Raw genomic sequence first — 18,431 nt, 5'->3', positions numbered from 1 at the left:
AATCATATTTATTAGATTTTTAAAATTATAAATATTTTAGTGTCTATAAATTTAAAAATTATAAACTTTTTGTCTTTAAAAATTATTTGTAAAATTATATATATTTTTAATATTTAATAATTTTTCCCCAAAAAAAAAATTGGCTAAACAAAGTGGGACGGATTAGCCCGCTTCTCACCTCTTATCTTTTCTGATTGTCATCTCAACATTCTTTTATAGTAATTAATGTCGGATTGTTTTTGTCAATTTTTTAAATTTTTTTTAAGAACTAATTTGTCATTCATGTTAGGTTTATTTTCGTTAATTTCTGTTAGAGCCAAAATTTTTAGTGTGCCAACTTAACAGTTTACTCCCGATATTATTATCTTAAAGTTGAAGTTAATGTTATCCCATACTCTAGCCAAACGAGAGAAAACTACCAAAATTAGGTGAATTCTTCTAAACCCATGGCAATTTTGTGGGTAAATTACCCTTGCACATGTGTCTTCATCTTAGCCATTGATCAAAAAAGTTTTCAACCTTTCATTAATGCATTCATTGGTTATAGCAAAAGCTTTTAATGAACATATACCATAGTAGATACTACATTAATTAGAGTATATACATACTGTATAGTGTATTGGGGAACATTTGCAATTATAATTTCTACTATATCACTTATTTTTCATTTTAAAAAGTACCCTCCATGTCTTTCTGAAATTCAACATGCATCTCTCAGAACTTGAAAAACACAGCCTCCAGCAGTGAAATTTCTTATACTAGTACCCACTATCCAACCCTGTTTGGTTTTTTCGCTTTCGTTCAGTGTTACACCAGAGAGTAATCCACCCAGCGTCCATTTAGCAAGAATGATCTCCTTCGAGTAACAGGTTCCGGAACTGGTACTCTGCTTTCATCGGATTGGCGTCGACGTCAACTCAGGAGAGGGCGAACGCTAAACTGATGTGGCTCCGGTAGAGAATTTTGTAGCAGAACTTCTGCTAGATCCGAAGCTGTGGCTGCTGGAAGCTAGTTTACCAACATTCATTTTTCGGCTGCCTTCGAATTAGGTGCGTCGGATTAGGTAAAGGTCACCTCCCTCCGACTCCGACAGTGCATTTTTTATCCGTTGAAGCTCAACCTCTGGTTCTCATCAAGGTATGTCCGATTAAGTTTTTTTGTTAATACAGATTAGTTTAATTTTGATGATAGTCTATGCCTTTTCAACGGTTCTCTGTTTACGGTGTTGGGTTGCTATTCTGGATTTTGGAAATAAAGCAACATTGTCCAGTTCTAAGCTGTGGCTAGGTTTGGGAAATTGAAATTAAAACCTAATACTAGGGTCCAAAACAATTGGGTTAGTTTAATTGGATTTGGTTCATTTATTTTTACATGCAGCTTAGTTTAGCTTTCCTTCGTTGCTGCCATTGGCTCTGTTAATTGACATTTTGGGTAAAATTATGGCAGGGGTTAAATTATGTCCATAAAGGAGGATGAGTTTAAGAATGATTCTGATAATAATTTGGGTGATGATTTCGATTATCAACCGAATGCAGAAGATGATGCTGATGACGACGATGTGGATTCTCTGGATTCCACTAGCAAGAGTGAAGAAGTTTATGGTGTAAAAAGAATAGCGGATTTAATGGTGGAGGATATTTGGAACCTGGAGTTTAGGACGGAGGATGAGGCTTGCCAGTTTTATAATGCTTATTCTTGTTGGCATGGATTTGTAATGAGGAAGGACGACGTGGTTAGGGATAATCAAGGTAGAATCATTAGCAGGCAACTTGTTTGCAACAAAGAGGGCTGGAGAAATATGAGGTATCTTGATATGGATGATAGATCAAGGGAGGCAAGGTCACTAATGCGAACCAAGTGTCTAGCTCGGCTTAGGGTAAAGCTTGACTACGGCTGCGGTAGATGGAAGGTATCATGTTTTGTGGAATCTCACAACCACGATCTGACGCCACCCCAATTTGCGCATCTGGTACCGGCCAATTGTCGTCTCACTGTGACTGATAGAGTCCAAGTGGAAAATCTTCATAATTTTGGTGTCAAGAGCTGCCATATTATGGGGTATATTGCATTCCAGAATGGTGGATATCGTCATGCTGGCTTCACACGAAAAGATTTGTACAACCACATCGATCGCTATCGTCGGGCAAAAGTTAAAAACGGGGATGCCAATGCGGCAATAAACTATTTGATTGGCAAGTCAAACAACGATCCACTGTTCTTTGGAAAGTATATGTTCACTAGTGACGAAAGGCTGGAGCATATTTTTTGGGCAGATGGGCAGTCAATTATCGACTATCACTGCTTTGGAGATATTGTTGCCTTTGATTCAACCTACAAGAAGAATAAATACAACAAGCCTTTGGTCATTTTCTCTGGATGCAATCATCACGGGCAGACTGTTCTCTTCGGATCCGGCCTACTATCCGACGAAACCACAGAGACGTATAAGTGGTTGTTGGAAACCTTTGTTGAAGCGATGGGTGGGAAAAGTCCAAAAGCAATAATAACTGACGGAGACCTTGCCATGTGAGATGCAATCAAGAATGTTCTGCCTGATGCGACCCATCGGTTATGCGGCTGGCATCTGCAGAGAAATGCATGTGAAAATATAAAGAATCCTAATTTCCTGCGCGATTTTAAGGGTCTTATATACGACAACAACGACCAGAGAGACTTTGATCAGAGATGGGCAGCCATTTTGGATAAGCACAACCTTGTTGGCAGTACCTGGATGGAGAAGACGTACGAAACTCGTGAGATGTGGTCCCATTGTTTCCTCCGGGATAAGTTTTTCGGTTACATAAGGACGACATCACAGTGTGAAGGTATAAATTCTCTCATCAGATTTTATGTTAATCGCAAGAACACCCTCATTGACTTCATGCATAACCTGGATAGGGCCTTAAAGGAGTATAGAAACAACAAATTAATAGCTGACTTTAAGTCTTAGTGCTCAGAGCCAGTGATGATTACCTCGTTGGAGGTATATGAAAGATCTGCATCATGTTATTTCATGCGAAATATTTTCAAGGAAATTCGTAATGAGATTCAGAGGGCAGGGGCTTTGAATATAACGGTACTAAGCACAACCTTGGACAAGGTAGAGTTCAGCGTGACTGCTCTCAGAGACCCGGCCAAAGATCGACGGGTGGAAGTCGATAGAGGTAAGAATCTGTTCTCGTGCTCGTGCAAGCTGTTTGAGTCACGTGGTATTCCCTGTAGTCATATCTTCTGTGCCATGAAGTTTGAAAACATACTTGAGTTTCCAGATTCGTTGATATACAAAAGGTGGACAAAGAATGCAAAGAACGAAATTATTAGCACAGAAATGCCTGTGAATGATGACATCGAAAGGGTCTTAAAGTTTCGAGTTGGAGCGTTGGCATCGAATTGCAACAAGCTGTGTGATATTGCTTGCAAGGATCTTGCAGACTTTGATGAAGTCCAGTCTGAACTTGTCAATTTAGTTATCCGCCTGCAGTCACGCAAACAAGGCAAGTCAACTCCTAATGTTAACGTGGAAGGCATCAACGATCCCTTTGTTGTCAAAAGCAAAGGAGCCCCTTCCAAGAGGTCTTCTTGGAGGAAGAAGAGAGCATGCTCTAATTGCCACAAGTACGGTCATTACTACAAGCACTGTCCAGATCTGATGCAGCATAGTGTGGAAGGTAACCCTCGCGATCGATCATACGGCAATGCGTCAACCAAGGACTCAGGTTTTAGTCCAGAAAGGTTTGCTAATTCTTCGAGGTCGTTCTCAATTAAGTCCGAACACCACTCAGGACCTAATACCAAGGTACGATTTGTTTATTCGAAATAGACTCCTGCTGTGAAAATCTTGTTCGGTGTTTGTCCCTTTAAAAACCATTAAACTATGTGAATGTTCCTCTGTTTGGGCAGCCTTTAAAAAGGGTGGAACAAGGAAGTTTACGGCGATGGGTATGAGGAACCGAAAGGGTAAAGACAACACTTTTGTCGAGGTAATTTTTTTGAATATAAACATCTAATTTCCGTGTCATGAATTGGGTAAACTAATGACGATCTACTTCTTCTTGTCAAAAAAAAATTGTAAAACAGCGGAGCCTCCATGAAAGCAGCGAATCCATTGACACGAATGGTGTTTTCAATAAAAATCTCGACTCGTTAACACAGGTGTGATGCGTAAAACTCCTCTTAACCACTTTGCGATGAATGACCATTATGGTTTTATGCATTATTATAGTTTCTGATTGGGGATTATGATGTTTTCAGCAGGTGAAGGAGTCACAGCAGGACAAGATACATTCATTCACGAACTGTGAATGCGATAATGATGTCATTGATGATAAATGTGACACACGACATGTGCAGATCGATGTCCGAGATCAGTTACCATCGTCACTGCCTTGTGGCAACAAACAAGGATCGTACATGGCATTGTTCGCATCGATGCATAGGACACTTTGACCATTTCAAGGAATTAGTCTTCTGAATTTAGTGCAATGCAAGTATAATTGGTTCTAAAAGCCTGTTCTATCCTGATTTACTGACCGCAATGTATTTGTCACTGCTTGGTATTGAGGAGTTTTAAGTTGTATTTATTTACGTTAACTATGAATATGTCCATTAGGGTGATAATTATGTTCGATTATATGTATGTGATTTGCTTACATTGTTGCCTTCTCGTTGCAGTAAATTGTGGTTGACTTTTGGGTAACGACTTGCTACCATTGTGATTATGCAATTCAGTTGATCAATTAGAGTTGTGTAAATTGATTTAGGGAGCCTACTTAGTCCATTATGATGACAATAATGTTGAATAATATGCATGTGTTTTGCTTACATTGTTGTAGTTTAGTTGCAGTTTATTGTGGTTGCATTTGGGGTAAGGATTTCCTACCATTGTGGTTATGCAATACAGTTGGAAAAATAGAGCTGTGTTAATTGATTTTTTTTACCTTTTTAGTGCATTTGATTTACCAACCAAATTATTAGATTGAATGGGTTGTATTCTCCAAGGTTGAATTGTTCATACATGGTTTTAAATCTCTTTTGTAATTTTGAGGTTGTGAATCTACTTTGTTATTATTGATTTCCTATATTCATTGAAAATTTTATTTAAGGGGAAATGGCACACTGTGTATGAAAGCAGTTTGAAATATATATAAATATATGAAGCAGAAGATTCGTAAACACAAACACATTTCTATTCGCTCATATCATAGTTTCGATTATTAGGTTCAATAACATTTTGATGTTATTAGAGTCTTACATACTTACAGAATTTAACACTAGGAACAATAAATGTTTGAAACACTGCAGACATTTCCTTTAAGTTGTACAATAGCGAATCTTTCTATGTTATGAGCTACTTGACTACGACATGACTTTACTTTGATAGGCAGGGTTTTGCTTCCTGTGATTGAGAGCTTGAATGTTTCCAAAATGTAGTCATCCTGCATCCGTAACATTGTTGACTATTATAACCTGATATTAAGAAAACTCATCATGACAACTATACACAATAGATGAATCAAAAAAATCAATTAATTCAGTAAACCTGAAAAAAAAAGGATCCACGAAACTGCTACTTACCCTTTAGCCTTTGGGTTATAGGTTCTTAATCAATTTCCTTTCCCAGTGTTCTACCTACATACACAACAACAGCCTATGTGAAATATAAGTATATAAATTCAAAGAAATACATCACATGGACCAACCATCCATTAGTCGGATTCTTTTAATAGCTCTACTGCATGCACCCAAACACCATCCGGGACACTTGTACTCTAAATTAGAAAAAAGAAGCATTTTTTCTACCTCTAGACGGATATCTTCCGTGGGAAAATGAATCGGTACCGCAGCACAAGTGGCTAAGTTGGTTTGGGGATGGTACTTCTCGTTTTCACCATCTTCCTGAACTCTTGGGGGAGAAGCAACGTCATCTGTTCCCTTTGCGCATCCTCGTCGTGCATTAAGATGAGATATCGTTAGTTAATATTTTGCTTTTTTCTTCCGTGCAAGAGTATGTGGAAAAGGTACAGCGGTCGTAAGTACAACCGTTCGTGAAACATAGACGGATTTCCGCTACGTATGAAAACTATGAATTACTCAAGACAAAACCCAAGGCAGTATTATCGAGGTCTGTAGCCGATGACATGTTGTCGAACTTTAATTTAGTGTGTCAAGCCGACTACAGATTACGTTCCTTGTTCGGCTAAGTGGGAAGGAGTATCAACTCAAATTTTGTCAGAGCTACCAATGGGTGACGGAATAAAAGTCAAACGGAGGAAGGTAGATGATAGTGTTTGGTTGAATGAAGGTTGGTATGCACTTCCTGAGTTCTTAAGACTAAAACATGGATATTTTGTGGTTTTCAAGTACGATGCTGAGATCGGAATACGAATATATATTTTTTCTTGTGTCAGACCTTTTTCCCGTCACCCGCTGGTAGCTCCGACAATATTGTGTTAAAAGAGCCTAACCAAGTAACTCTGAAAATTTTATTCACATTACAACCATCACGCCATTGTCTTACCTTCATAGTCAGATTTGTTGGCTGCTTTGGGTTCGGGTATTGAGTGGCTTCCTTTAATACGACTGCTTCCGGGGACACTTGTGACTGCAGTTTCCAGCATCCGAACGGCAACGGCAACCCCATGGCAGTCAATTTCATCGACCAACATGCATCTTGGATCACAAAAGTCCACCCAGCAACACTTGAAATTAACACTGCTTCTAGAACACAATTTGAAATCCCAGACAGACACATCAGGTATAAAACACTCAATAAGTCATTCATCAAATCAATTATATACATTAACAACCATGTTCCAACAAAATCATGTCCAAATACACAACCTAATATAATGACTTCACAAATTATTCCATAAACCGAGAAGAACTTACCATCGTATCGACGAAAGAGCCACTTTGATTTAGCGAGAAACAACCCATCCTGTGAGACGATACAGGGCATCCACGATACTACCGCTAATTGTGACTATTTGTGGAATTAGGGAAAACCTCAACCGAACGAGCGTTGATGGGGTTGAAGACAATCTGCCCATTTGTAGAACCCTCGCTTGGTGTTTGATAGAGTGATATTGGATGTGGATAAAGTCTTATCTCATTAGGATCGGCAATTTGTGGTTCTTGTTTGGCTCTTCCAGATCCACCTCTTCTCATCTATGCTCTGGACCTGCAAAATAATAAAAAAAAGGCAGACACTCCACGCTAGACCAGTGGCCCAGCTGAGATCCAAGCCCAACCACAATAAATTACCCACCCTTGAGTGATTAAAATAAACTACGGTTGGGCTATTTTCCTCATTGATTGGGCCGAATTAAGTTTTTACTATTCTGTTCATGTATCAAAAAGAAAAACATTTTTCATTAAACCAAGTTAAAAAAAAAACTGGTGACATACGGCTTCATTCAAACATTACCGGTGTTTTCATCTTTTTCGATTTACTTTTTTTTCTTTAACATTTTAAGGTCAAACTAAACCAATTTTTTAAAAAAAAACCCCTTTAAATTGTCAATTTAAAACCCAACATATAAAGAGAGTTTCACATACAAAAGTACGAGGTTTTGTTGTCTTCCTCGCCTATTGGGCCAGATTTTTTTTTAAATTTTTTGTAAAGGCCAGCAAAGTAATCAATTTATTATGGCTATACTTCAAAAAAAAATTAAGGCAACTCTGTCATTTGTACTTGGAAACTAAATTTTGTCCAATCAAGTTAAAATGGAAAAGTTAATTAAAAAACGAGCAGAAACATATATATTTGCGAATGCGATTCTGCTTTAGTTACTACCAAAAGTTGTTTTCAACTTAATAACACCCAAAAAAAGTGAATATAATTGTTCAAGAAACAAGAAACATATAATACTTTCTAAACCTAGGGGAAAGGTCTAAGCATGATATATTTTGACAATGAGGTCAAACACAGGGGCTAAGCGCCTTCAGTCACTCATCCTTATGCATCCTATCTGCATCGAACCTGTATGATCGTCACTGGCTCCGTTGATATCACCTCGAAGATACCCACGCCACCTGGCTTGAAGTTGCACAATGAAGCAAAGTTCTCCCATCCTCCAGAAATAACGCCGAAGCTACCATCCCTTTTTCCACTGTACCTTGTATATGTAGCTTCGACCTGTATGTGGCCATGTGTGAGGATAAGAGGGTGCCTCTGACCAGTGAAGTGACTGAGATGAGGGACATTCGGCTGATTATAACACAAGAAATTTCAGTTAGTATTAGCTACTTTAATGCTTACTTCAGTAAAACAATATTTCAACCAAAATGTCTTAACAACTTAACGCTTACCAATAATCGCGACGACATCATGCGAGCAGTTAGGTCCATCACAAAGAAAGGCCACTTGCTTTTGACCTTTGCGGCAACCGCTCTAGCACTGGCTGAAGGAGGGATGTTGATACACTTTGCAATTTCATAATTACCAGTCCTTACATATGGTGGTTCTTCAAGATCACGAACTTGGTACGAGTTCTCAATGCCACCAAAATCAAAAATCCGGACTTGGAAAGTGGAGTTTCCTTTGTGTGTGAAATATAGCATGGAGTCCAGATTGATTTTGTACATCTGATAGAACTCCTCCCAGCCTCGAGTCAATGCAAATTTGCCACTTTGGAGTTGCGTCCAGCAGCACCGACAGGGGTTATTCCTTCTGTCAGGCACAACCAGGTCCAGGTAGGTGGTACGGTTTGGTAGCTCATCGGGAGTTATAGGTAATGACTGTTACAAATTGGTGAAGTTCTGTCAAAACATCGATAGCATTGCAAAAACTCTAAAATTAAGAGGTGTTAAGGAAACGGATGTTAATTACCAGTTTGAACATTGAAGGCCTTATTATTGGCTTCAGAAACCTCATCTTGTAGCTTTGTGTCGTACTGATGAGCGGATAATTTGTACGCTTTTTGGCATTGTTTTAATATGTTTTTAGTATGATCTAGTTAGTTTTTAGTATATTTTTATTAGTTTTTAGTTAAAATTCACTTTTCTGGACTTTACTATGAGTTTGTGTGTTTTTCTGTGATTTCAGGTATTTTCTGGCTGAAACTGAGGGACTTGAGCAAAAATCTGATTCAGAGACTAAAAAGGACTGCAGATGCTGTTGGATTCTGACCTCCCTGCACTCCAAGTGGATTTTCTGGAGCTACAGAAGCCCAATTGGCGCGCTCTCAACGGCGTTGGAAAGTAGACATCCTGGGCTTTCCAGCAATATATGATAGTCTATACTTTGCCCAAGATTTGATGGTCCAAACCGGCGTTCAAAGTCACCATCAGAATTCCCAGCGTTAAACGCCGGAACAGGCACAAGAATGGGAGTTAAACGCCCAAACTGGAACCAAAGCTGGCGTTTAACTCCAAGAGAAGTCTCTACACGAAAATGCTTCAATGCTCAGCCCAAGCACACACCAAGTGGGCCCGGAAGTGGATTTTTATGTCATTTACTCATCTCTGTACACCCTAGGCTACTAGTTCTCTATAAGTAGGACCTTTTACTATTGTATTTTCATCTTCTGATCTTTGGAATCTTTTGTTCTTTAGATCTTTTGATCACCTTGGGAGGCTGGCCTCACGGCCATGCCTAGACCTCGTTCTTATGTATTTTCAACGGTGGAGTTTCTACACACCATAGATTAAGGTGTGGAGCTCTGTTGTACCTCGAGTATTAATGCAATTACTATTGTTCTTCTATTCAATTCCGCTTGTTCTTGTTCTAAGATATCACTTGTTCTTCAACTTGATGAATGTGATGATCCGTGACACTCATCATCATTCTCACCTATGAACGCGTGCCTGACAACCACCTCCGTTCTACCTTAGATTGGGTGGATATCTCTTGGATTCGTTAACCGGAATCTTCGTGGTATAAGCTAGAATTGATGGCGGCATTCAAGAGAATCCAGAAGGTCTAAACCTTGTCTGTGGTATTCTGAGTAGGATTCAATGATTGAATGACTGTGACGAGCTTCAAACTCCTGAAGGTTGGGCGTTAGTGACAGACGCAAAAGAATCACTGGATTCTATTCCAACCTGATTGAGAACCAACAGATGAATAGCCGTGCCGTGACAGGGTGCGTTGAACATTTTCACTGAGAGGATGGGAGGTAGCCACTGACAACGGTGAAACCCTTGCATACATCTTGCCATGGAAAGGAGTAAGAAGAATTGGATGAAGACAGTAGGAAAGCAAAGAGACAGAAGGGACCAAGCATCTTCATACACTTATCTGAAATTCCCATCAATGAATTACATAAGTATCTCTATCTTTATCTCTATGTTTTATTCATCATTCATAACCATTTGAGTTTGCCTGACTAAGATTTACAAGGTGACCATAGCTTGCTTCATACCAACAATCTCTGTGGGATCGACCCTTACTCGCGTAAGGTTTATTACTTGGACGACCCAGTACACTTTCTGGTTAGTTGTGCGAAGTTGTGTTTATGCCATGGTATTGAACACCAAGTTTTTGGATTCATTACCGGGGATTATTGGAGTTGTAGTGATCACAATTTCGTCCACCACGTACCGTTATCAATCTCTTGGACTCTCTTACCCTTGTCCTTCGAAATCGTCGTCTATGGCAAGTGTCACACAAGTGCCAAGTTCAAAAAGGAACAAGGTCAGAGTTCATTTAAAAAAACCCATACAGTCGAAGCTTCTGATTTAAAATCAACACACATGCATGTTTTTGGAATTGGAAACTAAGTGGTTCAATTTTTCTACACACAGTGCAACTATATTTTGTTGTAATCGTTTACTGTCGTGATCTATTGAATCTTTAACAGAACAATCTTAATCAAACCTAAATGCATAAAATCTTTTTCAGACGATCAAATCAGAAACCCAAATCAGTCCCCCAATCATTTAAAAAATGCCTAACCATCTTAATTTGATTTTACTACGATTGCATTTTTAGTATATTGACACTACATGCAGATGATGATAAACTACCGACCACTATCAGGAGAAGAGTTAGGATAGAGTTTCACCTTGTTTGACATATTCTCCGAGACGAAGCTGTTGGAGTCGATGTCTTCAGCAGTGTATTCTTTGTTATGTTGGGGTTGCTTTAAGGGTTTTTTTTTTAAAGGAAGATGGAAGGTGAATAGTGATTACTGAAGGATACTTATGTTACACGCTTGTGAATCAAAAGAAAATATAAAGTAAAAAAAGAGGGGTTAAAAACGCGGCGTTTTTACAAAAAAAATTTAGTGAGTAATTTAGCTACTTAAACCTTGTGGTTTTCGATAATCTCCAACAAATATTCTATTCTATCCCAATAACTCCCCGTAAATCCCTCTCCTTCGAAGTTTTTAATTTAACTTAAAAAAAAAAGAAATTCTAGGAAAATGAAATTATTAATTGATTGCTATTAACCGCATTAATTTATGCAAAGTTGCTGGAACACATTTTAAGATTTACGTAAAATAATTAATTTAATAAGTCGGTTTATACGTAACTACTACTATTTCCTTTGAAAATTAAATTCTTCAACAATTGTTACTATCAAAATTAATGCTAGATTAAATTAAAACCGCTAGAAACTCGAAACAAACGTTTTAAAATTAAATTCAATTTTTTAAACAATCTGATTATTGGGTATCTTTTTTTCTTTTTTAAAATGCCTGTGACTATCTATTTGATAACTATTATTGTTTATATTTAGATTCTTCAATGAAAATTATTAACTACATAAAACTAAAAAAAATCTTTGCACATTTATAAACGACACATTTTCAAAACATTTTGATAATCAATGAATTAAGGTTTATTTTACATTTTCCAAAATTTCGGATAACACAAAGTTGGCTAATATTAAGTACCCTCTACCACTGATTCAACGTTTGGATTAATTTTACATTAAAATGATTAATAAATTCTCAACTAACATAGTCACATAGCAAAACAACTGAAGAAGAAAAAAAGTTACGTTCATTAATCAACTATTGTTCGTCTGAAAACTTCCTTGGCATCTCCCTCCCTTCAACCATAGCCATCGTTGAAGTAATTAATCAAGAATGGAGTCTGGATTCCGGTAAGCATCTTCTTCAATTTTTACCACCTCGTTTGATAGCAGCCGTATCTGTAAAGAATAAAATGGAGAGTATTGAAATAACTGCATGCATTGATTAATTAAATAAAGAGTCACAAAATGTTTGGCTACTCCCTTCTTTTATTGTTTCGGGCCACTCTGTTTTATTCGTTGTTGTTTCTACATGTTGGTTTAGGTATGTTAATGCATTAAGGAACATTCAACAATCGTACAACCAGTTCTATGTGTTTGGGCTCTTTGCAACAGATGTACGTATATCCACAATTTTGCCTTCTTTTGTTGTTATGATTCTGTTAAAAAACGTTTGGAAAACTAAGTTGCCATGGTTTTGTCTTGTTCCGCCACAGGATGATGTTGAATTCCCACCTAATATTGTGAATCTCTTCAAGTGGTACAGTTTATTTGGTTGACACTCAAGACAATTGCCTCCACATCACACCCAAGCAAGAAGGTAACAGGTTTTGGATAAAGGGAGCTGATTTAGGGAGGATACGGCGCATGTACAGACGAAGTTCTTTGCTGAGTGTGGAGCTTAGGTACGTCGGCTGGGGAGTATTCTACATGCTCGTCCGGGACATTAACCGGAAAGATGAACCTCCATGTGTTGTTGATGAACTGTATGCGGCGAAGGTTTTGCCTGACTATATCGTTCAACGCTTAGCTTCGGTGTGCGGGGCTTACTTCAACAAAGAAGCCTAACTTAGAGTCTACCAGACCGAGATGTTCCTTAGGAATCACCGCCGGATCCAACAACAGCAATATTTCGATACTCAGCAGTCAGGGTGAGTAACAATGGACCATTATTTTCTGGTCTAATTTCTCACGTTTTCATGTTTTATGCTTAAATTTTTTTAACTCAACTACAGTGTAAACAAGAGGCAACATGGTGGGGGGCTGAGGCAGGTCCTAGTAAGCAACAGCGACCCCAGACCTCTGATGAATTGTCTGTCAACCAGGGGTCAAATTAATAGATTTATGCAGACCTATAAACTTTCCTGTGTAGTGTAAATAATCAAAATGTTATCCTTAATGTGTTATTTTGTATGTGATGTAATGTGTTTGACATTTGGTGATCAGTTGTGATATACTATGGTTTGTATTTATGGTGCATATGTTGCTTTCTATTTTATTGCGACTACGTTTAGTTATCAGCAGTGTATCGACCAGATACTGACTGCTACTGCATGCAAATACAATGCAAATGATACTTTTTGCACGTATGTGGGAAAACAATGGATTATGTTAAGCATTACAGATGAATAAAATTTCCCCTTAACATGTTAAACAATCAGTTTTACCATGAAAATATAGGTTTAACTATTCTTCTTGTTTAAGATTTGTTTGTGGCCATAACAAAATAATTGTCACAATATTGTATTCCCTCAAGAATGTTGGGTTTATTCGATTTCTTAACTTTGTTATTTTTTAGTTGGAGCACTCTCCCGGTTTTGGGTTTTCAAAAAAGTCAAGAAAAAAAAAAGAAACGTACTATATTTCCAAAACAAGTACATTCTCACGGGCCCACTTAAATGTCATTTGTAATTTTTGGTCATAGTGTATAATCCTTGACGTTTTAGAAAGATTTTTTTTCCTAACAACACCTTTAGGGCCCACGAATAAAATTAAAACTTATACACAAATTGTCTGCCACATACACCAGTCCGAATTTAAAATGACCAACTAAAAAGGGTGAACTTCAAGTAATATAGTTGAAAAAACATTCCTACTATGTCTCCTACGTTAGTCCCAGTAAATCCAAGTACATAATAATATCTTGTGTTTGGGAGGTACATGGTGAAGGACTCCAAACGACATTAACTTAATTAATGGTCGTAGGGTTTGTTATTTCCAATTTAAACTTCATGACCACAGCCGAATAAGGAACCGGATTGATCAAGATTCTATCAACAGAATCAAGTAACATGGAAAGATAATCTAACTTGGATATTAAAAATGAGCCTACAACGTATATTTCGTCTCCCTTAACAAGTAAAGATTCTGTTGGAACTAGAATATTTTGAAAAAAAGAAACTAACCTTTATCGTATATTGTATGACTAATTCACACAGCGATAATGTGTTCCTGTCCACCATCTGATCCAACATTTCATGCCTTGTATGGTATGATGAACGACATTTTTGTCCCCCATGATAATGCGCGGGATTGATGCGTCGTTGAAAAGAACGAAAGCAAAATCACCCGATTCTTTGTCCCTCCGAGGCATGACTATCACCCTTTGAACCACATGACCAAACATGTTGCAGACAAACTCAGCAATGCCCTCTGCAGTGGGCATGTACTCTCGACCGAAGCATACGGTCAGTGTCTTTGGACGTTCCGCGTCATCCAGCTCCTTGCAAACGTACTTCTGCTTTCCCTTATCTTGCTCAGTTTGCCTTCCTCCTTGTTGCATATGCATTCCTCGGCCATTGTTATGTCTACTCAATGCCTCTGGTGCAACCGATATGCACTGGTCCTGTGTGTTGAAACCCAGTAGTTCTTTAGGAGTCCTCTGGTACTCCAACCACACCGCATCCATCGTTATGTCGCCTAGAATTCTAGCGCAAATGGTTGATAGGGTATCGGGAATTAGAGTTAGGAGGACGGATCTCATCCTATGAACCTGGTATAACGTGAGATCAGTTTTCAGCACGTGTCCGAGAGTTTCGAGTTTTCTGGACTTCTCCACAACCCCAGAGAATTCCTGAGATAGTAGCCATTGCAAACAGATGACACATTCATCGGCAAGACTATTCATAAACCAACCTTCATTTTTTATGGCTATTTGCACAATACCATTCAGTCCCATTGTCTCCAGTGACAATAGAAATGCCATGACCATCAGGGACTGTTTAACTTCGCGGTGAAGGACTTGCGTCAGCATCCTGAATGCAGTTCGATCGATTCCATGGAACATTTCCAAACATTCGATTGCCATGGTTGAGGGCTTCCTTCTAGTATCCATGTTGTATGGGTTAGAATTTGTAAGCATATAGTTTGTAGTTGTAGTTTTTTATGCTTAGACCACCAACTCATTTCCTCCTTCTTGTAGTCATGCAGCATGGTTTCCACTTTATTGCACTATCTTCTTGCTCGTAGTCCTAGACTAACCATCACCTACCTAATTGGAATATTATTTATTGGCCTTAATTACATTCTATACATGTATATGATTTTATTGATACCACTAGGTGCGGTTTATAGTTTCTTCTTGAAAAAAAACATGTGATAACTTTATCTAGTAAGGCGAAATTGAAATTTAATTGCGTAAACCACGCCATATTCTATGAATTATAACAGGTTATTTACCATATACAGTAATAATTTTTGTATACTACATTATCATTTTAATTTACATAACTGAATAGATGTTACTAATTAATTCTCTAATAAAATTAATATTTATAGACCAAAATAAAAATAATATATAAAAAGTAGGAAACTATAGTGAATGGTTCTGTGCCTCTGGTTTATCGTTTGGCAGTTTCCGGTTCAATGTTAACGGTTTAGGGTTCGCGGTTTGATCGCTAGGTCTTTTAGTGAACGGTTTCGTGTATCTTGTTTATGGTTTGCCGGTTTCCAGTTCAATGCGCACGGTCCAGTGTGTACGGTTATAGTGAATAGGCCTTAGAGTGAACGGTTTCGTGCTAATGGTTTATTTATGGCGGTTTCTGGTTCAACGTGTACGGTTTAGGGTTCGCGGTTTCGTCGTTAGGTCTTATGGTGAATGGTTCTGTGCCTCTGGTTTTTTGTTTGGCGATTTCCGGTTCAATGTGTACGGTTTAGGGTTCGCGGTTTGATCGCTAGGTCTTTTAGTGAACGTATTCGTGTATACTATTTATTGTTTGCCGGTTTCTGGTTCAATTCGCACGGTCCAGTGTGTACGGTTATAGTGAATAGGCCTTAGAGTGAACGGTTTCGTGCTAATGGTTTATTGTATGGCGGTTTCTGCTTGAACGTGTACAGTTTAGGGTTCGCGGTTTCGTCGTTAGGTCTTATGGTGAATGGTTCTGTGCCTCTGGTTTATCGTTTGGCGGTTTCCGGTTCAATATTTACGGTTTAGGGTTCGCGATTTGATCGCTACGTCTTTTAGTGAACGGCTTCATGTATACTATTTATTGTTTGCCGGTTTTCGGTTCAATGCGCACGGTCCAGTGTGTACGGTTATAGTGAATAGGCCTTAGAGTGAACGGTTTCGTGCTAATGGTATATTGTATGGCGGTTTCTGCTTCAACGTGTACGGTTTAGGGTTTGCGGTTTGATCGCTAGGTCTTTTAGTGAACGGCTTCGTGTATACTATTTATTTTTTGCCGGTTTCCGGTTTAATTCGCATGGTCCAGTGTGTACGGTTATAGTGAATAGGCCTTAGAGTGAACGGTTTCGTGCTAATGGTTTATTGTATGGCGGTTTCTGCTTGAACGTGTACGATTTAGGGTTCGTGGTTTCGTCGTTAGGTCTTATGGTGAATGGTTCTGTGCCTCTGGTTTTTCGTTTGGCGGTTTCCGGTTCAATGTTTACGGTTTAGGGTTCGCGGTTTGATCGCTAGGTCTTTTAGTGAACATATTCGTGTATACTATTTATTGTTTGCCAATTTCTGGTTCAATTCGCACGGTCTAGTGTGCACGGTTATAGTGAATAGGCCTTAGAGTGAACGGTTTCGTGCTAATGGTTTATTGTATGGTGGTTTCTTCTTGAATGTGTACGGTTTAGGGTTCGCGGTTTCGTTGTTAGGTCTTTTGGTGAATGGTTCTGTGCCTCTGGTTTTTCGTTTGGCGGTTTCCGGTTCAATGTTTACGGTTTAGGGTTCGCGGTTTGATCGCTAGGTCTTTTAGTGAACGGCTTCGTGTATCTTGTTTATGGTTTGCCGGTTTCCGGTTCAATGCGCACGGTCCATTCGCATGGTCCAGTGTATACGGTTATAGTGAATAGGCCTTAGAGTGAACGGTTTCGTGCTAATGGTTTATTGTATGGCGGTTTCTAGTTCAACGTGTACGGTTTAGGGTTCGCAGTTTCGTCGTTAGGTTTTATGGTGAATGGTTCTGTCCCTCTGGTTTTTCGTTTGGCGGTTTCCGGTTCAATGTGTACGGTTTAGGGTTCGCGGTTTGATCGCTACGTCTTTTAGTGAACGTATTCGTGTATACTATTTGTTGTTTGCCGGTTTCCGGTTCAATTCGCACGGTCCAGTGTGTACGGTTATAGTGAATAGGCCTTAGAGTGAACGGTTTCGTGCTAATGGTTTATTGTATGGCGGTTTCTGCTTGAATGTGTACGGTTTAGGGTTCGCGGTTTCGTCGTTAGGTCTTATGGTGAATGGTTCTGTGCCTCTGGTTTATCGTTTGGCGGTTTTCGGTTCGATGTTTACGGTTTAGGGTTCGCGGTTTGATCGCTACGTCTTTTAGTGAACGACTTCGTGTATACTATTTATTGTTTGCCGGTTTCCGGTTCAATGCGCACGGTCCAGTGTGTACGGTTATAGTGAATAGGCCTTAGAGTGAACGATTTCGTGCTAATGGTTTATTGTATGGCGGTTTCTGCTTCAACGTGTACGGTTTAGGGTTCGCGGTTTCGTCATTAAGTCTTATGGTGAATGGTTCTGTGCCTCTGGTTTTTCGTTTGGCGGTTTCCGGTTCAATGTGTACGGTTCAATGTGTACGAGTTAGTCAGTAGGTCTTATCATGAATGGTTCTGTGTCTATGGTTTATCGTTAGGCGGTTTCCGGTTCAATGTTAACGGTTTAGGGTTCGCGGTTTGATCGCTAGGTCTTTTAGTGAACGGCTTCGTATATCTTGTTCATCGTTTGCCGGTTTCCGGTTCAATACGCACGGTTCAATGTGTCCGGTCTAGCTACTAGATCTCAGACTGAATGGTCTGCGTGCCGATGGTTTATTGTTTGGCGGTTTCCCATTCGATATGTACGGTTTAGGGTTCGCAGTTTTGTCGGTAGGTCTTATCATGAATGGTTCTGTGCCTCTGGTTTTTCGTTTGGCGGTTTCCAGTTCAACGTGCACGGTTCAATGTGTATGAATTAGTCAGTAGGTCTTATCATGAATGGTTCTGTGTCTATGGTTTATCGTTAGGTGGTTTCCGGTTCAATGTTAACGGTTTAGGGTTCGCGGTTTGATCGCTAGGTCTTTTAGTGAACGGCTTCATGTATCTTGTTTATGGTTTGCCGGTTTCCGGTTCAATGCGCACGGTCCAGTGTGTACGGTTATAGTGAATAGGCCTTAGAGTGAACGATTTCGTGCTAATGGTTTATTGTATGGCGGTTTCTGCTTCAACGTGTACGGTTTAGGGTTCGCGGTTTCGTCGTTAGGTCTTATGGTGAATGGTTCTATGCCTCTGGTTTTTCGTTTGGCGGTTT

General features: G+C 39.1%; 2 protein-coding genes across 2 annotated transcripts; one reads left to right on the top strand and one right to left on the bottom strand.

Annotated features, from left to right (window-relative positions):
• The first annotated feature begins 1,456 nt into the window (after window positions 1-1,456).
• LOC107485522 (protein FAR1-RELATED SEQUENCE 5-like) lies at window positions 1,457-2,530 on the top strand. The gene has a single exon (XM_016106057.1). It carries the CDS (start codon window positions 1,457-1,459, stop codon window positions 2,528-2,530), a length of 1,074 nt encoding a protein of 357 aa, XP_015961543.1.
• An 11,596-nt stretch (window positions 2,531-14,126) lies between these two features.
• Window positions 14,127-15,035, bottom strand: LOC107485531 (uncharacterized). Its single transcript, XM_016106068.1, has one exon. The coding sequence runs from the start codon at window positions 15,033-15,035 to the stop codon at window positions 14,127-14,129; it is 909 nt and encodes a 302-aa protein (XP_015961554.1).
• Window positions 15,036-18,431: the final 3,396 nt, after the last annotated feature.

The sequence above is a fragment of the Arachis duranensis genome, chromosome 1, assembly GCF_000817695.3.
Source record: "Arachis duranensis cultivar V14167 chromosome 1, aradu.V14167.gnm2.J7QH, whole genome shotgun sequence".
NCBI classification, from domain to species: domain Eukaryota; kingdom Viridiplantae; phylum Streptophyta; class Magnoliopsida; order Fabales; family Fabaceae; genus Arachis; species Arachis duranensis.
The sequence above is the reverse complement of the archived record's forward strand: the minus strand, read 5'-3'. Positions and strand labels throughout refer to the sequence as shown.